The sequence below is a fragment of the Carassius gibelio genome, chromosome A22 (assembly GCF_023724105.1).
Source record: "Carassius gibelio isolate Cgi1373 ecotype wild population from Czech Republic chromosome A22, carGib1.2-hapl.c, whole genome shotgun sequence".
NCBI classification, from domain to species: domain Eukaryota; kingdom Metazoa; phylum Chordata; class Actinopteri; order Cypriniformes; family Cyprinidae; genus Carassius; species Carassius gibelio.
The window spans coordinates 21,281,518-21,303,660 of record NC_068392.1 but is presented as its reverse complement, the minus strand read 5'-3'; the positions used below and the strand labels follow the sequence as shown (position 1 = coordinate 21,303,660).

The 22,143-nt window shown below is 36.0% G+C and overlaps 1 protein-coding gene across 4 annotated transcripts in view; it reads left to right on the top strand.

Annotated features, from left to right (window-relative positions):
* LOC127943313 (rho guanine nucleotide exchange factor 3) overlaps nucleotides 1-22,143 on the top strand; it is a 76,593-nt gene that overhangs the window by 16,994 nt on the left and 37,456 nt on the right. For all 4 annotated transcript variants that reach the window (XM_052539678.1, XM_052539677.1, XM_052539680.1 and 1 more), the window contains exon 2: nucleotides 8,935-9,001. In XM_052539678.1, the coding sequence (XP_052395638.1) occupies nucleotides 8,935-9,001 (67 nt within the window). The remainder of the gene's footprint in view (nucleotides 1-8,934; nucleotides 9,002-22,143) is intronic.

Below are 22,143 nucleotides of genomic sequence, written 5' to 3'. Positions count from 1 at the left end.
TATCATAATTATTTAAAATAACTATAAACTTCATGCGTGACACCTATGTAACTAATATGTATGCTAAACAAAACATTTGCGGTTGTGAAAAAATGAGGTGAATTAATGGATGTCAGAAACTGCTCGCCTCGTGGTTTTCTTAAAGAAGAGCGGGTTATTTAGACGCGACAAAGCGCAGTTCCAGTCGTAGTGCGGTTTCCCGGATCAGACCTTAAGCACGACGAATGACTAAAGAAGGTCAAAATCATCCCGCCCTCCACTTAAATGAACGACTTATCAACACCGGTTTATTTATTGAAATACTGTACAAAGACAACCAAACAATAATGTGCAGTATACGGTATTAGAAAAAAAAAAGCTATTTACAGAGTTGCATTAAAACTTTCACAATAATTTAGAAGAGTGGATTTCACTATTAGATCATTGTTATTCTGATACACATTTCCTGTATAAAAGACTATATCTATAGCCTTTTCAGGTGAATGTAGCGCAATCTTATGGATCTTAAATGTAATCACGTTACAACGGGGCGACATAGTCCCTCTAGCAAATCCGTCAACAGTAGACAAAGCAGAAAAATCTCAGCGCGCGGTAGATGATAATGCTTACGATCGAAGGGGAGTACGCATAGGCCTACTCTTTAATGTAATGCGGAAATGTTGAAACAATGTGAACGTGGTCATCGGCTATATAAACAAGAGCTCTAGATGTAGGGGCTATATTGTTATGCTGTAAAATTCCTATGAACAGGCAGTGTATGTTTGACCGCAGTGTCAACAGATCGGTCGACTATCTCTGGTAAAAATAAATAAACAAATAAAATTATACATGTTTACGAGTCACACATTGACAATTTTTTGTCTTATGTGACCATTACAGCTAAAATCACTGAATTATGAAATGCAAAAGTGTGTACGGCATTTTTCTATAACCGTTACAAAAGTGAGAACGTCGTAGTTCTCAAATGTGTTTGTATTACAACGGTAGCCCATCTAACAAATATGGAGAAGTGGAGAAGCAAAGATGTTTAGCACATACACACGTACACTAGAGATGTTGCTTTATTTGAATCGAAGAAGATGGCCGTAGGAACTGATAACATTCTTTAATGTCGTCGTGACGTGTTTTGTCAAAATAATAAAAATGTTCGGGGGAAATGTTTAATAATTTTTCTTAAATGAATAGAATGCGCTCACCCCGCTCTCTTTCCCACGCGAGAGTTAGCATGGACTTACAGGAGTCTTAAAAATAAAAATGTGAATTGTGTCATCGGCTATCCGAACACGATGACTAAATCTAACGGAGTAATAAAAATATCATTTACAAATCAACATTTAACAAAAAAAAAAAAAAAAAAAAAAATACTTTAACAATTATATTCTGAATTCTATATGCGTTGTAAACGTTAGTTTTCTTGCTATACTCTCTTTCTTAGTGGTTTGGTCGCTCGAATACACAAAAGGTTATGGATAAAATGTATCTCACAAGAGTGTGGAAACTTTAACGCGCTCAAACGTAAACGAGTGTACCGTTTGATTTGTTTAGGTTGTAATAGTTTAAAGTGTAAAACAGCTAGACTTCATTTTTGCTTCGATGCTTCATGCGATCACACTTTTGGACAGACACAAAGTTGAGCTAAAAGAAATATCTCGAAGAGAAAAACTGTAACTTAATTTCTTAATTTTCATTTATTCCTATTACGATGACGCCGCACAAAGATCGCATAAAAACCTAGGATCCGACAAACAAATTGTGAACGGACCTCCGAAATCTTGATAGGGCTAAATCTCGAGGTGTTAGATGTGAAACACCCTTGACATAATCTGTTGGCATCTACAAAACAGTCAAAGTGTATGTTTTCTGTTCTAGGTAAGAACATTTACACCGAGTGTTATAGGCCGGGTAAATAATTTGAAAATAGTATTTCTGTCGAATGAGAAAAGTTCAGCGTACATTTAAAAAAAAATTCTGATGTAGAAATTATGTTTCAGCCAAACACATCCAAAGAGAAAGAGTTTTCTACTCGTGTGAGAAAAGCACTCGGGTGGATAAATTATATGAAGAGACGATGCCGGTCATCGGGTTATTAAAAAAAAAATAAGACGATAGACGGTGTGCCTTGCTTTAGTGACACACAACGTGTTTAAACACATTTCAAATTGCGGGTGTAATTATTTAGTGACTTTAAGCAAGATGTATTTTTGTTATTTTACAGTACGCATACAATCTACAGGATAGAAGGATGGGGATATAGTAAAATACAACTATAAACTTTATGAAAAGTTAACTTTCATTACACTATTGTAAAGGGATCTTACAGTAGGCTAAATGAAAAGCACTACGTAATAAGGCTGAAGGGCAAACAACTGATGGAAAACACACGTTGGGGGGATACTGTCGGTTAAATATATTGTTTTAAATAAGGAATATAATATGGATAGTACTTTTAATACAAAACATATAAAATAGAACTACAGCCTGTTAGATGTACAGGCGGTCATTTTAATATTTTTGCTTTTAAATGGAGGTATTTTGGGACGGCTAAGCAGAGGGCCTGCAAATGTCTTTCCTGCTCTGTGTCTGAAAGTACCGTGGATATGTGAAAGGTTTACGACCGTAGCAACGCACATAAATTACATCTCTAGGACGCGTGGGTCTTTCCTGAACCATCTTTAATGGTTGAATACCATCGAGGGTCTTTCTTCTAAAAGATAAAACAACTTCATCTAAACTTCACAGTCTACTGTGACAAACAAACGAGCTCCTCAGCATAGATTTAAAGCTAAATCAATATTTTTTATTCATTTTTAAAACATACAGAAAGACTTTGGCATCATGTTTCATATTGTGTGTGAGAGAGAGAGGGAGAGAGAGAGAGTGTGTGTGTGTGTGTGTGTGTGTGTGTGAGGGAGAGAGAGGGAGAGGGAGAGAGAGTGTGTGTGTGTGTGTGTGTGTGTGTGTGTGTGTGTGAGGGAGAGAGAGAAAGAGAGAGAGAGATGGTATGAAAACTTTGAAGATGGTGCTAAAAATAAGAACTTTAAAGAATCTAAAGTGATTAATGCATGACGCATCTAATGTAATATAATCATATATACGAAATGATATAATATGATATAAATAATTTTTTATTATATAATATTATATAAAAATATAAAATATTTTAGGTAATATATATCATCATTTTGTTGAATTAAGAATCAACGGACATCAGATGTACTGGGGGTACTGATTATTAAAAAACATTACATTAATGTTAGCTTTGAAATAATGTATACCATTGACTTAGATCATGCGGTCTGGAACTCCACCCTCGCCTGCGCTGGGTGTGTGTGAAGCAGCCCCTCGGGTCTCACATACATTTCACTACGAGGACCTGTGAGATTCTGTTTATGATTTAATCATTTTTATTTTATTTTTTAAGTCGTATTATTTTATTTTGGGGATATTTCATTCATGTTTGGACATCTCTCACCGGTCTAAAAATGTAAGGGGTATTTTTTTATATGTATCATCAGAAATGTTTATTGTATATACTATGCTATCACATTTAAAATAAGTTATCTTTTTCTAAAAAGAGGAGTATGGTGTGTTTTATAAGTTTGATTAACTTAAATGTTGAATACTTTTTTTGTTTAATGAATTGCTTTAGGATGATGATGTCATTATATAATTATTTATTTCCATATTCTTTAACCCCTGGAGTCTGAGTGGGTTTTGGGGACTGGAGATATTTTGACACCCCTCAGACGTTGGTGTTTTTCATTAGTCTAAAACGTATTAATGGCTAAAAGTCTGAATATCCATAATATGTGATCAGCATGATTGTACATGTCTGTAATTTTGAGAAGGCTGCGTTTATGATTAGTTTTTGTTTAAAATATGTTTAAAATGTGTTTGTATATGTTGTATAAGTATTGATTGAATACATGATTAAAAATGTATGATAAAATTATTTGTTTTGGTTTAGTAACATGTCTGTTACTGCGATGTGTTTTATAAAAACGATGAATACTTGTTTAAAATGTATGTTCCGGTTTAGTAACATGCCGTCATATATAATTTAATATTGTTTAAAATAGAGATAAGTCTCTTTTTAACTTGATATGTCCACGCGTATGTCCGCTTGTTTATATGGTTTATCAGAATACAAATTTGTATAGCGCCGTGGATATTATAGTGATATAACAAGGTACGTGTGGCTTATGATGAAATTTATAGGCTAGTCAGAATTCAGATCGCTTAAAAGTGTACGTGCATGCAGCATTTTATTGTATGGTGGTACTGTAGGTGTACGGTTAAAATAAATAATTAAACAGCTTTTTGAAAAAGATATGATATAAAGATGGATATAAAAGGTTTTAAATATAATATAGAAAATGTCTTGCAACAAATAATGTGAAATGAATTTAACTGAATTGTGTCAATGACACGTCCGGGTTCCTCAATAGACCATATTCTTCATTCTGTTCAATTATATATTCCCCGATCCTGGTAAAATGTATATTTTTTAGTGATGAACAAAACTAATGTAAATGTTTTGTTTTATATTGTTTGTGAATGTATAATGTGTTTATATTCATTAAAAGAAGAAAATAAGACTTGGAGACGAATGTGTGTACACAGGCATTAGAGGGAGAGAGAGGGAGAGAGAGAAAGGGGGTACAAGAGATGCTAGACGCGCACCAGCCGTAATTCATAGGTGAACCGTCAGAAAACTGTCAAAATCATGGTACTCCCGTGTGAGATACGTTTGGTTTTAATTAAAAATGGCTTTGAAGATATTATGATTGGTTAGTAAATTCGGAAGAAAGTGAAGTGTAGCGTGCAAACGAAGACGCTGTGAATACTTGCAGGTCAGGAAGGTGATGTGAAAACATCTCTTTCCTGCTCTCTAAAAAAAGAAAAAGAAAAAAAAAGATCTTGTTTTATCTGAAACAGTCGGTTTCAGTATATTTTTTTATACGGTTTAATTTATAACCTTTTTTTTAAAAGAACGGATTTTCAACCTTAGTTAAATTGTTTTTAGATTATGTATATTATATAAACTATATAATGTTTTATATATATTAATGTGAAATAATTAAAATGTGTTGTAGATTATATAAATTATATAATGTTTTATATATAAATGTGAAATAATTAAAATGTGTTTTAGATTATATAAATTATATAACTGAAATGTTTTTCAATCTTTAATTGTTTTATATATATAAATTATAGGATGTTTTATATATATAAATGTAGAACACACAGACCCCATTTATACACCGCTCATAAACGTAATGGGAGGGGGAGAAACCGTATAACCACACACACATAACCGTATAACTGTGGTAAACTTCAAACAAGCTAACTGACACAAACTTCAAACAACTTCTGTCAAAAGCACATGATCGATGATTGGGGAGTCTTTCATATACCGTTTTAATTTAAAACTAACAGGTCAATAGGGTAAAACTTTCTGTCAAAAACGCATGATCGATGTGTGGGGAGTCTTTCATCTTACGTTTAAACTAGCCGTCAAAACCATGATTTAGAACTAATTAGGTCAATAGGGTAAAACTTTCTGTCAAAAGCACATGATCGATGCTTGCAAAGGTCATAGGTTAACCCTTGAAGTCGGAAAGTTCCGCCCATCCATCATAAGGTTACCGGAAGTTCAACCTGTCAAAAGGTCAAAGTCATAAATCATCATGACAGAAGCTGTAGAATAATAACTACTGAGAGCTGTCAGTCCCTCCATTGAAGCTGTGTGTACGGTCTACTGTCGATGTCCAGAAAGGTAAGAACAACATCATCAAAGTAGTCCATGTGACATCAGAGGGGCAGTTAGAATATTTTTAAGCATTGAAAATACATTTTGGTCCAAAAATAACAAAAACTGACTTTATTCAGCGTTGTCTTCTCTTCCGTGTCTGTTGTGAGAGAAGTTTGTGATATCCGGTTCATGAACGAATCATTCGATGTAACCGGATCTTCTTGAAACAGTTCACCAAATCAAACTGAAACGTTTTAAACGGTTCGCGTCTCCAATACGCATTAATCCACAAATGACTTGAGTGGTTAACTTTTTTAATGTGGCTTTGTTTTGAACTCTCTCACAACAGACACGGAAGAGAAGACAATGCTTAATCAAGTCGTAGTTTGACATGGACAGTAGACCGTACACACAGCTTCAATGGAGGGACTGAGAGCTCTCGGACTAAATCTAAAATATCCTAAAGGTCCTATGACATGAAAATTTCACTTTCTGAGGTTTTTTAACATTAATATGAGTTCCCCTAGCCTGTATATAGTCCCCAAGTTTCTAGAAATTTTTATAGGTGTAAATCGAGATTTTGCTATCTTTCTCTGTCTCTGAGAAAATGTTTCATGCTACTTCTTAGCATGAAACAAATCTGTTATTTAAATTGTGATTTAACTACAGAGAGCGATCAAAGAAAGCTCGCTTTTTTCCGGAGCTGTTACACATCGCGAATATATCTGCACACTTGCCCAAACTGCAGTTACAATGAATGACGCTGTTATGCTGCACAACGGAGCTCTTACTGTGTTCATGTGTTTGCTGTTAGCTGTGGTGAAAGCATTTTGTGAGAAAACGTGTTGCAATAATGAAGAGATCACTGCATCCACACGATAAACAGACTCTGTCTACTCAATGCTCATCACTGCAGCCTTTCATGTGATGGGAGAAGATCGAAAAAATAATTATATAATCAACAAATCCACGATTCGTTAATCTCGACAGCTGTAATAAAATATATATATATGAGAGGGGTTCCACATGTAATACGCATTTCATATGCAAAGATTGTACAACAGTTGTGGTTTACTCGGCGTCTCACAGCAGACACGCCCCTTCAAACAGAGCATTCAAGCCAGAGGGCTAATATCAGGATATAAAAATGCTTTTTATTTCTAAATTTTAAATGTAAAATCATACTAACAATATAAATACACCTAAGGAAACATTAAAAAAGCATTTAAAGAAAAGGTAATAATCCATGTCATGGGACCTTTAAACTGTGTTCAGAAGCTGAACGAAGGTCTCACAGGTTTGGAAGAACATGAGGGTGAGTTATTAATGACATAATTAGGATTTTTGGGTGAACTATCCCTTTAAGGCAGTGTCAGTTAAGTATCCAGTTTATTTCCAAATATATTGTATACCAAATAGAGTCAGTACACTGAATTTGGTGTAGGGTTGACTATTTGTTTTTGTTTTTTACAATTTTCAGAACTCGCTAATAAATCAATCAAAATAATTACAAAGAAATGCCAGGTAACACACTTTATTAAATGTGACATTTTTAAGTTAAGAATTGAGAAATACATTTTCTTTTAAAACATTTTTGCCTTTTGAAACTTTGAAAAACAAAGATTAATTAGTGAAACTGACTGTAACAGACAGTGAAGAGCTCTTTTACTAATTTTACATGCAGTTGTGATGGTTGATTATTACTTAATACTTAACGCTCTTGAATTTTGACCGTTTCATGTTCTTGGCAATCAATATTTCTCCACACAAATCTTGTTTATCCTTGTCCGTGGGAATCTATATTTAATGTAGTATTGTTAATATGTTTTTTACCATGCACTAATTGGAATTGTTGTTAATGGCATCTGTAGCTTCTCCATAAGCGTAAGTCTCCTTTGGCTCATACATGAAGATGGTTCTGTGTGTGAGAGTCTGGATGAAGTTATCATGCTGTCGCACCAGTAGCTTGAAGAAAGGATCAGTCTGGAGTGGGACAATGTGTCCGTCTCAGTGGGAGACGTCTTTAAATGCTGATCAAGTGAGGAGCTAAAGGCCAGAGGGAGGAATGTGAGCCAAGGCTCCTGCCAAAGCAGACCTTTCTAAAATAATCATACAGATAGTTTCAAATTAGTTTTGTAGCAGGGGATCAGGAAAACCAAACACACATCTGAATTAGTGGTTGATTATTCATTTTATGTTTTGATTTTCCCAGTTTACCGCTAAGAAATTTTCCATTGGCTTTTGAACTACTGCAGAAAACAAAAGTTTATGACTCTTGCATGTTTTGTACAAATGAACACAACTTTTATGCATTTTGAAGCCTGAATTCAATTGGCAGAAGTAAAAAGTTAAATGTAGACTAGAGACAAACTACACTAAGCTAATGGTTTTACTAAAAAGCTAAGTATGCACAGTTATGAGCTGATACTTTATTCTTAAATTGGTCATATTCTGGACAATAAATGGATATATCAGTCTAACATTAGTGGTAAATTCATTTTTTTTTCTTAAAATTAGGCATTCTATCAGTTTTCTACCTCACGTGTGTGATAACAGAGTGGATGCAAGTTCAGATAAAGTTATTTGGAGAAGCATGAGCTAAAAGCTGTTTCTCAGCACCTTGTCACAGTAGCCAGTGGCACAAAACACCGTGTCTGTCATAACCTGAGGTTCTGGGTCAGAAGACGGTCATTCAGCCTGTCCCATCTGCCACATAGAGACTGTCCATCTGTTTACAAAACTGCAGTGAAAAGCCCTATCATCTTTCAGTTTCTGGATGGGATCGCTTGTCTAAAGTTCCTTAATCACTCAGAAGTTACTTTCAAACCAAGCAGTTTGCTGTTGACCAGTGTAATGAATTACTGTGACCAACATGACTTCCTACTTGGACACTTTTCAGCCACAAACATTATTTCAGACAATTTAACCAAACACCAATTCAAGTCCATTAACCTCAGGATGACCGATGAAGTAATAAAATGCCAACTGGCTTCCAAAAATATGTCGTTCCTGCAGTGCTCTGTTGAAATGGCTGGATTGTGATAATTCATCAAACAGCCTGAACCTCACCTTTAGACTGCGTCATGTCTCTGTGCGAGTCTGTGTTGGTCTCTGAGCTTAATCTGATCGTCACTCCATCCATGTGATCCTGTTTCTGTGTTGTTTTCTCCCACCAGGCCGATGTTGCAGAGGAAGGAGTCGTTTTCTCTCCTCTCGTCATCAGAGACGTGGCTCTTCAGTGGGGTGAGTTCAGATGATATATTGTTCTTGTGGTTCATTTACAGGAAGAGTGCGTATGCAACAAGAAGTGTTCTTCCTCTGAGCTTTGAAAACTATTGGTTTGCAGCGTTCTCTAACATAGTAGTGCACTGCTCCCAATCCTGATCCAAAATCACATTCAAAATCTGACCTGTCGGGGTTTACACCATGTCCAGGGTTGGGACACAGTTTAATAGTGTATTTTTAGTTTATAATTTGTCTCTGTGTTTTTGTCCATACAATGAAAGTCAGTGGGGTCTAATTTTGAGCACAACATCCTGTCTTCCATTCCACTAAAGAAAGACACATGCACAGGTTTAATTGACATGAGGGATAGGAAATAATGACTGCATTTTTAAATGAACTGTGCGTTTAGCCTGAATGGCATGTGTTTTCATATGGTTAGAAGACAAATGATGTCTGCTTAAATCAGTTTCAGGGAGCAAATATTGTCAACTAATAAAACTGTTAATTTTCAGCTTTATAATGTTAGTCTGTAAGGTGGGAGAATATCTGAATATCCTTTCATTTTCTGTTTCTCCATGATATCTCTTCTCGTAAGTTACTTTCCAAACCACATTTACCAGTGATAACCTGGTGAAACAAATGAACGCCATACTGAAACAAAACACCAACATGACTTATTTCCTCATTTCCAGATGAAAACATTAACTTTCCTTCAGAACCAGCAAAACAACCTGGGTAAAAAACTAATCATGGTCAGATCAACACACAAACTGCTGGAACAGCACAGCCATGAAAATTCATACTGGCTTTTTCAGCAGGGGTGTGCTTTTCAAAATTACTTTCAATAAAGCTTTACATCAATATTTTTCAGTGTTTTACTGTTAATTACACATAAATGAAAAAAATAATAATATAAATACTTGTTGTGTCGCTGTATCAATGTCTGATGATTCAGACTCTATAAAATCTCCCTTCCCTTGAGCTGTCACATAAACAATCACATTGAAATGTCCAAGAGATATCGGTCTCATATTTCTGTTAAAAACCACAAGGTCAGCTAATGTGATTCCACTGTGATGAAGACATTTTGGGTTCATGACTTAATGAGATAGCAATATGGCTTGGCTGATCATTACAGAGAAAGCAGTGATGCTGCGATTTTTCATTTTCATGTGGCTCCCTTATTTCACTTAACATTAGTGTCTTAAACTGTGCTCATAGGGCAATATACTAAATTCTGCAATCTAAATTCAGAAATCTAATATAAAAATTTGGCATCAAATTATTCCAAGACCAAGCGATGTCAACAGTCGCTACCTCCAGGTTTCTTTGCTGTCTGGCCACTAGCGGTGCCAGGATTTTTATTGTAGGTGGGCCTCCAGAAATTGGATGGGCCAGTTAAAAGAAATGCACCTACATTGTTGGCAGTAAGCAAACTTAATTTATCTCTTCTGAATATTCAATACACAAAAAGACTGAAACTGAATTATGTCTTTAGAGGTTCTGTTTCTCTCTCCATTTATTTACCCAACACGGCGGGCAGGTAACTGTCCAAAATTATTTAACACTTTCTTATAAAATCAGAATGACAAGAAGGACTGTATCGACATTAAATAACAGCAGCATTGAATCTTACACAGCTGCTAAACACAGACGGCAGGAAAACGATACAAAATTATTTAACTGTTTCTTATAAATTCACAATGCTGAATTTAAAATAAAATAAGCAGCTTTTTGTTTTAAGTTTCATATTAGCAAAACTGTCTGTGTCTGTCTTGAATGAATGATGCCTTGAGGCATTTTTATGTGCTTTTTAGTGTTTCCTTCATAAGTACCCAATGACACAGAACTCAAGATAATTTATAACCGAGAAATGGCCTAATCATCAGTTTATGCAAATGTTAGCATTATCTCTTTATTTGACTTTGTATATAGGCGAGTGTTTAATGAAAACAATACTTACAGATGAAAATGCAATACAATCTGGCCTGCAGACTAATTTTTAGCCTTCAAAACAATTGTTAATGTTCTGCAGGAACAAACATTAATTCTTTCTCCTCTGGGTTCTGGCAACCTCTACATTTGTTTCTTCTCTCTCTTCCTGTCGGAGTGGACGCTGGGAGCGAGTGTGTGTGTGTGTGTGGGAGAGCGTCTGGCATTTTTCAGTTTCCTTTAAGCTATATATTGCCTCTTTCGTTTTTCTTTATTTCTCTATTTTCCTACACCTCTCAAAACACTTTTTTAGGGTAGGTTTTTATTGTCATTTCGGTGTGAGTGTGAGGCAACATGACGTCCCGCGGGGCTAGCGTCGCCTCTCACCCTCAGAAATGGTTTCAGGTGTACACCGGAGGCGAACACGTTTGCTCAGAAGTTGAGCAAACTTAAAAATTTAAGGCAACCAGCTTGTTTAATCATCATAATATAATAAAGGGCCCGTTCTTCGTGATTCCATGTTTTAAACTTTAGTGGGTAATGTTGTTGTTAGAGTAGAAATAATATCTGTAAAATTCTAAAGCTCAAAGTTCAATGCCAAGCGAGATATTTTATTTAACAGAATTCGCCTACAATTCACGACCCGTTTGAACTACTTCCCTCTAGTTCCTGCAGTAATGACATCACTAAAACAGTTTTTTGACTAACCTCCGCCCACATGAATACACAAACGGGGGCATGGTCTTTTTGTGCTCCGACGGAGAAGAGGAAGAGCTGCGTTTGTGTTTTCGTCATGTCGTTGAAACGCTGATATTTTCATCTCTGAGTCCAATCACCTTTGTTTGGGCTTCCGTGGGACGCAGTACTTAGAGACTCGGTTCCCGAAAATTATAATCCACATGTAAAACTATGTACAGCTCATTTTGCTCAGTCTCAATCAGTTTAATGCTGGATTCACACAAAGATTATTCTTGAAAGATGGAGCAGTTCCCTCTTTGTCTGGAGAAGGTGTTGTTTATGGACCACAAACGGTAAGTGTATTTTATTATTTAAGTTGGTGCGTTTAACAGTTTCTGTAACCTATTACACAAAGGGCAACGCTGTTTAGCTTTGTTAACTAGATGTTAGGGCTGTGCAAAAAAAAAAACGAATGTGATTTTCATGTGCATCTCATCAGTAAAAACAGGGTTGAAACAACATGAGGGAGATAATTTGTCTTTTTTGGGTGGACTATCCCTTTTATTAGAACTATACACAATATCTAAGCTTGCGCTTCCCTGTGTATTGTCTTTTACAGTCAAAACAGCTAACTGAATTATGTGATTTTGTACCATAATTGTAACATTGTACACCTGCTACCTATCAACCTTAAAAATAAATAAGCAAATAGAAATAAAAACAATTTACCTGTTGTAGGATGAAGAGTCCTGGCCATCTTTTTATGACCTCACCAACAAGTGGCTGCTCTTCAACTATTTCTTTCCTTCGGAGTGAAAATGTGATTTCCATCTTTGAGCTGATGAATTTCGTATTACAATGACGTTTCTTCATTTCTTCTTGCAAAGCTTTCTGCTCTGCTTCAAGAGTGTCAATGGTATGATCAGCTGGATAATCAGGTACAACATTCACCTCTGATCTTCTGGCTCTCTTTAAAGGGTGCTTGGTCTTTGCTCCATCCTCCTTCTGGTTGATCATGACCTCTGTGCAGCCTGCTGATCTTAACTTGGATCCGTAATTACCTAACTTGTATGTTATGCTGACAGTCCATCCATCATACCCTGTTCCGGGGCCTGGATCTTTCAGGCATTGGTATTTTGCTGTTGGTGCTGAGGCCACAGACTCGATTTCTTTTGTGATTGGATATGCCTTATAAGAAAAAAAAAAAACGGCCTGGGCGATTTTGTCCAAGATGTCCATTCTCATATCTCTGGAGACATTAAGAAGCGTCTTGTTTTTTTCATACACCTAATTTCCTTTGACAAGCTGTAACTCTACATCATAAGAAAATGCTGGAATGGGGAATGGGGTGGGCCATCGTTCTGCAATCTCTCGTTGCATCAACACAGTTGAGGAATAGGTTGGGGTACAGTACATGATGAAACACTAGCATTGTCCTGGGAGGATGTGGAAAGCAACTCTTCATTTCGATTATTGAAGATCATTTTTAAGACTGCCTTATTAAATTGCAGAGTTCATTTTGGAACTCTGGGTCCTCAAATTGAATCTCAAAACCATTTTGAAGTTGAAGTTTCTCTTTGAGAATTAGTTTTAGCTGGTCAACTGACTCTAGGTTTTCTGAAATCTGCAACCTTCTAATGTTATCAGGGGCCAGGATAACTCGTAGCAACATCTCCAAGAAACTGAGACAAAAAAAAAAGAGAGAGAGAGAGAGAGGGGCCCCATTAAACATGGCACAATTTAAATAATTTCAATGTAGTAAAAACCTCTTCAGAGCAATCAGCATTTTCCCTCCAGCCATGTATGCTGTCAAAGGGTAATGATCATTCAGATCTTGAGGTTCAAGCACTATAAAAGCTGTTGTTTCAACAATCTTAAAGCATCTATAGTGCTCAACATACCAAGCGGAAAGCTTCTGGCACAGGAAAGACACTTTGCTGCAGTCCACTAGAATGTGCATTATTCTGTGAAACTGGCAACCACTGCACTCCCCAGCTGATAAAACTATGCCTTCCTTGTAGTGGATCCCTTGAAATTTCACACTAGAAGCTAGAGATACCATTTCTTTATGGGGATATCTTTTATTTCACTTCACTTTTGACTGCTGCATTCAAAGTATTTATTTTAACAACTTTCAGTTGTTCAACATGCAGAGGAGGAGAGAAACTTGGACCATCAAAGTAGTGAGCCATTGTGAGCTGATGTTTTGTGACCAAGGTAACAAGAATATTCTTATCATGCACAACCTTTTTAAAAAAGCTGTGCTTAGACTCAAATCTCATGGTCCAAAGCTCTGACAGTGGCCCAAATCAACGGATTAAATGGGGATAATGTTCAGCATAATGATGCTTGGGCTTTAGTGGCATTTCTGGAAATGTTTTGAGCAGAAAGTCCCTGTGATCATCGAGTTTTCTCTCTAAAAAAAACACAAAGATTCATCGCATAACAACTCAACAATTTCTCTTAAATCCATCAAAATCTCCCAAGGAGCTGCATTTTCAGGCACAAGGTTTCCAAATTATAAGTTGCAACAGACGTCGCAGGGCCCAATTTTCGTGCCCATTCTCACCTATGCTTGCCTTTTTGAGGCTGGCTATGTCAATAGTCTTTGGCTTGTTCACTTTATCAGAATCCTTAAAAGGAAAAGTCTTGATCCGTGTGTTAAGAACGTTGAGTGTGAAGTATTTTTGGGAAATCAACTCCTTCAAACAAACACACATCTCAACTGGGACATTTCCCTCAGAAAAATCATGCAGGACATCAGGCGAAAAGCCGGTCACTGCATGAAAGAATGACTAATTCTTTCTCAGAATGCATTCTTTTTTAATGCCAAGAAGACTTGTTTTCCTATCGCTTTTCTGAAGTTCATTTAAAGTGAGATTGTGCTATTCAACTCTTCTCAGTTCAAAATGACTGCAATCTTTAGTCTGTATCTCCTTTTTGCTAGCTAGGCAAAACCGACAAAAGTGTTCAACACAAAAGCTTTCTTGAAAGCCAGCTAGTCCATGTGCTGCAAGATTGTCAGCACAAACACAAAATAGTGTCCTGTTCAAGAGTAAATCCTTTAGAAAGGGGTCGAAGAATTTGTCAAAGCCAAATTGTTTCACATCATCAGTTTTCCCTAATAGAGCAAGCTGAATTGTGGAAAGACTTCAGCGGAACTGGGCTGGCAAATTAAGTACCACCCAATACACTGCTGTTATTTTGTGGATTTTTTTTTTTGACGTTCCTAATGGATTGCAAATTTCAACGCCATCAATATAGGCACCCAAAGAGATGCTGTTTTGGGCTGCTAAAAGTTTGTTTGTTTTGAATTACTCCTCATCGCGAAATGACCTGTATTGCCCAGGAAAAGTGCCGTCATCAAAAACAAGCTGTTCAAACACATCATCCCTGTTCAGTAAAACTTGTATAGTTTTACATGATGGGACATACACAAACGTGTTCTTATGTGCTTGATCATAAAAGTATTCAATTGGGTCAATGACAGTGAAATTTTCTCTTAAGTATTCATTTCTTCTGTATTCAGTTGAAAGACTTCCCCCTTTTCTGGTGCTTGTGAGCAGTGGATTTAAATGAAAAATTGCACTGATTATCTCATCAACAGCTAGATCATCAGTGAGCACTTCATTCTTTCTCCGAATGTTTTTGATTGACTGTTTTGCAGCACACTCGGTCAATGAAACAGTATCACTCAATTCACAAAGTATTTGTTGCGTTGCACTCTTTGAAATATGCAAAACAGTTTGCATGCGTAGAAACAAAGAGGCCAATTTCCTTTCAAGTGTTAGATAATTCACCGATTCAAACTCTGATTCTGTTGCCTCGTCAAGATAAGGCACAGAACTACTTTCCCCTTTAAGAGGGTACCTTTCATGAGGAGGGCTGTCTCCAGGAAATAACTGGCCAGTTTGTTGCCCACTGTCTTCTGGTTCTGCATTTTGAATAACAATATTTCCTCTGAAGTCTGTAATGGAAAAGTTACGATGTTTCCGACTTCTGTGACCACTGAATGATGAAATCAGATTTGTTGGAAAATCACAGTGGCTAAAAGGGCACCTTACAGTTTCATGGTTTTTAAAATGGCTCCTAATATGTTTGAAGTAATCAGGTGTTTTACAAATGTCCTTAAAGTCACACAATTCACAATTAAATGTCAAGGGACTCTCACGTGAACACAATTGCTTGTGTGATCTTGACAGGTGAGACTTTAACGCTCCAGTTGTTTTAAAAGAGCAGGCTCAATCCATGTAAAGGCAGGGTAGTTGGTGGTTTCTTCCCTGATAGTGGCGCAATCTGTAATGCTTCAAAAGGACCTCCTGAGCAGGGTGTTCAGGTTGCATCTCTTGCACTGCATCACCCTAATGAGAATAAATAAACAATACAATGGTAGAATTAATTATTTGGTCAAAAACATGATAGAGATTTTATATATATATATATATATATATATATATATATATATATATATATATATATATATATAATTAATCGAGGGAAACATGAATTTATTGCTAGACAACAAATTAAAATACCATCATAGAGCAAACAAGAACACAAATATTAAATGTCAAATTTTAAAAACCAACTATGAATTTAAGATTTAAAATAGCTCCTAAATTATTTGCCTTTTTAAAAACACAGAAAAATACAGATTCAGATTTAAAGTACACAGATTTATAGCTAAACAAATACTTTGCATTGAACAAGCACATAAATGTCAATTAATTTAAATGAATAAAATGAAAATAAAAAAAAAAGAAAATACACCGGAGGCGTCTGACCCGATGCAACTCGAGGATGAAGCAGGAAACCTGAAATGACTCACTTGCCGCCAATGTTGTACAGAAGCACATATTGTGAATAGGGCTCTCGCGATATACCGGTATTGACGATAACCATGATATTCAAATAAACAATTATCAATATCATGTTAATTTAGTGTATGAGGATATATACCGGTATTAGTGATAACCGCAATATTTAAAATGAACAGTTCTCCACATGTAAATACTTGGTAACAGTACCTGGTTGAGTGCCCAGGTGGCAGTATCGTGCCTTAACTCTGACACCTGTCACACAAGAAGGCGCAGCACTCGCAGCTACTCTGAGGAGAGTAGGCCCCAAGGAACTCGACCGGAAGGTGAAGTCGGCCGCGTTCCGCCATCTTGTAGCAGAACTTCACTTGCGTTAGCATTCCCATTGACTCCCATTCATTTTGGCATCACTTTGACAGTGAATAACTTTACATCTGAGGCGTTTAAAGACTCTGTTTGTCCATTATTTGTTGATATATGATTGCGTCATAACCACTCGACTCTCTGTTGCATTACCGTACAGACAGGAGGAGAAGTTCGCAGGCAATTAACTTAATATGGCGTACTGGCGTTACATTTTAAAATACTATACAAAATAATTAATCAGAATACTTACTCCTGCTCACTCACGACAAAGAACTCCCCGCTCAAGCTCGCCGTCTCTGCAAGATTAACGATGGCAGTTTGCACGCACAGCCACTAGAAGATTTACATCTGTCAGACAGGTTGCTGACGTCGTCAAGCTTCGTTTGAGTCTGCGCGTCAGAAATGGATGTGCAAAAAAACACTAAAAATGGGCTTCACTTGTCTCAATTGAGTTCCAATGGGGTCGCTGTGTCCATTTTCTTTTACTGTCTATGGAGGAGAGCTGTGTTCATCAGAGTAAGTTGTTATTATTTTACTAGTCATAGACTGGGAAATATTATATAACCTATTAACAGCGGTTTTCTGTGTTCATATACTTAAGTAAAGGGTGATTATTTACTTAAGTATATGAACCGCATCTTATTTTTGTATTTGCAATCAATACGGCCTGTGTGTAGTAACAATTCATTTCTTTGTTCAAATCTATGAACAGTTACACGATTAAAATGGATCTTGAAAAACTGAGCGACCACATTGCTACATTAAACTCTGTAAAATGTTACGGTCACAGTGCCATGCACTTAAATGCCTCATCTGTGGTCATTCTTCAATAAGGTTCATTAGTTAACATTAGTTAATTACATTAGTTAACATATATAAATAACATAAATAATAATGAACAATATTTCCACAGCATTTATTAATTTTAGTTCATGCTGATTTCAGCATTTACTAATGCATTGTTAAAATCACAAGTTGTGTTTGTTAACATGAATGTACTATGAACATGAACATTGAATAGCTCGATTTTTATTAACATTAACAAAGATTAATAAATTGTGTAATAAATGTATTGTTCATTCATGTTTGTTAATACATTAATGTTAACAAATGGCATCTTATTGTAAAGTGTTACCATTAATATTTATTCATCATACTGTTGAACTTGACAGTATTTTCTCTCTTGTTATTTCATAAGAGCTTCAAAGAAGATAGAGAAAGCCAGAGTCTTGTGCCCTGCGTTTATCAGTATCAATATTATGCTTGTTGGGTGAAAAAGAAAAACTCAATAAACAAAGTAAAAAATAATTTGACTTGATATCTTCCCCACCCCAAGGTTTCTATAGATATCACAATATATCGACATTGTGAATTCTTATGGCCACAATAACCGTGATATGAAAAATCTAATATCGTGACAAATTTCAAATTTTATTAAAATCATATCGTACTCTGATAACGTTACAAAAAAAAAAAAAACACCAAAAAAAAATAGTGACAAGTACCCAGTGATCACATTTGCCGATGGAATAACATTAAACGGGCACCGCCTGAGTCTGTACAAAACCACATATTTTGAAGGGGATTTTATCGTAATTTATTATATAAACAATAGCATTTAAATTACAAGAGCGAGTACGTTAATGTTTAAATTACACTGTCGGAAAAAACAGGCTCCGTCTGACCTGAGGCAACTCTGGGAAAATTGAACTAACTTGAAGTCAACCATGTTATAAAGAAATGCATATTGTTAACAAATTTCATTTAAATCGTATCGTGAATTGATACACACAGAACTACACTTACCGGAGCGATCACAATGATGGAACAAACCAGCGCTGCTTGAGGCAATTCGAATATGAAGCGGGAGAAATGAAAATGGCGTATATATATATAAAAAAAAAAAAAAGTGATTGAACTGCGCATGCTCATCAGCCTTTGTGGGCAATACTAATAACCAACTTAAAGTTGTTAGTTGTTCCAACTTTAAATATTAATTTGGTAAAACAAGTTGATCAAAATTTCTATTTTACTTAATTTTCTGTGTAATCTCAACTTTTTTAATGTTAAATTGTTGTATAAACTTGAAAAAGTGATTTTGTAAAACAAAATGTAAGTTGGATTTTTTTTTTACAGTGTATTGAGGATGTTCTCCTTGCTGGAGCCAAAGTTGGTCATGAAAATATTAGTTCGGCTTAAAGAATGAATAAGGCAGTAGTCGTTTTTTTTAAAATTGAAAATCAGGTGAAAACCTTGATTGAAAGCGGAATGTAGATCAATCAAACGCACGTGCCTATTACACTGTCTGCACCAGCAACTAAAATTGTCATCTCTAATGTACCCACGTTCGTTGGTAATGAGAGTATTATTAAAGAGCTGACTAGATTCGGCAAAATTGCCGGTGCTGTAAAATAAATTTTGTCGGGTTGTAAGAACCTGCACTTAAACATGTGCTATCTTTTAGAAGACATGTTTGCATGTTTTTGAGCTCTCCCACTAAATCGCTTGATGTGTCTTTCCGGGTATCTCATGGAGAGGGCTTATATATGGTGTATCTACTACAGAAACTTTACAGTGCTTTGAGTGCAGGGATTTCGGGCACAAACGGTTCACTTGTCTGCACAAAGTGCGTAATCATGAAGAGGAAGGCCCAGTCAATAGGCCACAGATTGTGACAGAAAATACATCGCTACCTGAAAAGGCAGATAGTATCATTGAGGTAAGGCATAGTGCTTCTGATAGTATTGTGAATGATGCTGAGCTTCCAAGTTGTAGCTGTTGTTAGTAAGGGAGATGTTTTACCTGATGGGCAAAGTGAAGAATTTGATGATTTGTCAGAAAAGACGGTAGAAAGCTGTAGAGATGATGATTCATGTGCTGACTTTGATGTGGCTAATTGCGGGAGTGATTTGTATTTGGTTGAGCAGATTAATGCATTCTTGGACGAGACAAAGGGTAAAAAAAATTGAAATTGGTACGTTTTTTTTTTTCCAGATTTAGATAAATTTGTGTTATCTGTTATGAAAGTAAGACAAGAATGTAGCCTAGAAGTGTTATCTCAGCAGAAAAGGTTTAGGTTAAAAAAATACTTAACCGCAATTAGGCAAGGAGCAAAACCGGTCAGGGCGAAACGCCGGGCAGTGAAGTGTAGACTGAAATAAGTGCACAATGGGTCTCAGTCTTTGCTTTGGTTTTCTTCTCATACTACTGTTTTTTTTTCCTTTCCCTGTCCTATCTTATTATGGATGTCCTAAGAGTGGGGTCTCTTAATGTAAATGGGATTAGGGATAGAAATAAATGGTTATTACTAAAAGAAACTATATAACTAAAAGAGATTAGTGCGAATTAAGTTTTTTGAGATGCTAAAAAATACTCTTGTATCCCTTTCCCAAGAGGAATTTTTAATAATTGGTGGAGACTTTAATTGCACCCTTGACTTTGTTATTGATAGGAATGGAGAAGAACCGCATCCTGCTTCTGCTAAAGTTTTAAAAGCAATGATTACTCAGTTAGGGTTTGTAGATGTGTGGAGAGAAAAAAATAAAAATGTTAGGCAACAGTTGGATTAAAGCAGCAGTAGGTAGAATTAGTGCAGCACGTTTAGATCGATTTTATTAATATAATAATCAGTGCAATAGAGTAATAGGGGCTTATATCACACCATGTATTATCTCTGATCATCAGCTTATTACTGTGAATGTTATTTTATCAGAAACAAAACCACAGTTCTTTTATTGGCGTTTTGATATTAAATTAATTCAAGATGTAAATTTCTATGAGAATTTTAAATTGTTTTGGAATTGTTGGGTTGAGGCAAAAAATGATTATGATAATCTTCTTCAGCGGTGGGAGATAGGAAAAACTCAGATTAAGCTTTTCTGTCAACAATTTGTGGCACACACTTCCTGTAAAATTAAATATGAAATAGAAAAATGATGAAGAATAATATTTAAAAAAATCAGAATGTTAATTGATCAAAATGATATGAATCTACGAGAAGATCTTAGTCAGAGGAGACGAGAGTTAAGTAATATGCTAAACAAAAGAGTTAAAAGGGCTCTTGTTAGTTCACATTTTGTATCCTTACAGGATATGGATGCTCCTACAAAAAAAAATGTTCAACTTGAATAAGAAGTGTAATCCTACTAATTCTATGCATGCATTACGTACACCTGATGGAAATCTGACCTCAGATCCTTTGGAAATGAGGAGACTGGCTGTGGACTTATATGCTACAGAATGCACCGGAAACATTGTTGCAGATGAACTTTTTAATAACTTGCCTACGCTGGATGAAGGAAATGCAAAGAACTCAGACTCTGATCTGACGTTTGAGGAAGTTACAAAAGCAGTGAATCAACTCTCATCTGGTCGTGCACCAGGAATTGATGGAATTCCAGCAGAATTTTACCAAACGTTTTGGGGAAAATTGGAAGAGACTTTTTACAAGTTTTACAGGAAAGTTACGAAGCAAAGATTATATTCTCGTTATCAACGAGCGCTCTCTCTGATTCCTAAGAAGGGAGATCTTTGTTTGCTAAAAACTGGAGACCAGTTGCTGTTTTATGTTCTGATTATAACATTTTATCAAAGTTTTTGGCAAACAGACTTAAATGTGTTCTTGATGTGTTAATACAGAAAGACCAAACATATTGTACACCCAAAAGGTCTATTTATGAGGTTTTGACACGTATGCTCAGTGTTGGGGAGTAACTAATTACATGTAACGGCGTTACGTAATTTAATTACAAAATAAATGTAACCGTAATCAGTTACAGTTACTAAGAAAAAATGAGTAATTAAATTAGTTATGAAAATTTTAACGATTACAAAGGGATTACATTTGAATATTTGCTCACATCCGCATTCAGTTTATTTATTTTCCAAATTGCACTCAGACATACGAATAATCTCTGCGATACGGTAAACACACACTGGTTCGTAGAATCGAGTCATAAAAACGTAATTCATCCTAACGCGGACGGAATATGCCACATTTTGGACGAATAAATCAAAAGTAGGTCAGTACACTTTTTTTATTTACTTGAATCAAAACACAATATGGGAGTGTCTGTGAATATTAGGCTGCAAAATGTAAATCTATGAATCCTGCACGTTCTGTGTGCTGACTGGACATCAGGAAACCCGGGACAATTCCCGGTGGCCTGGAAGACGATTTGGGCCTCTATTTTAATATTTTTATTGTATAATTGCACGCCGAAAGTACTAAAGCGATTATTTCCGAATCCGCCATTCGATAATTAAATCTCTAATAAATCATGAATCGGTTAGTCGTGACTGGCAATGTTTGGGCTCTCCGCGCCTCCGCCGAACGGTTTGGATCAGACTCAGTTTAATCAATGCGAC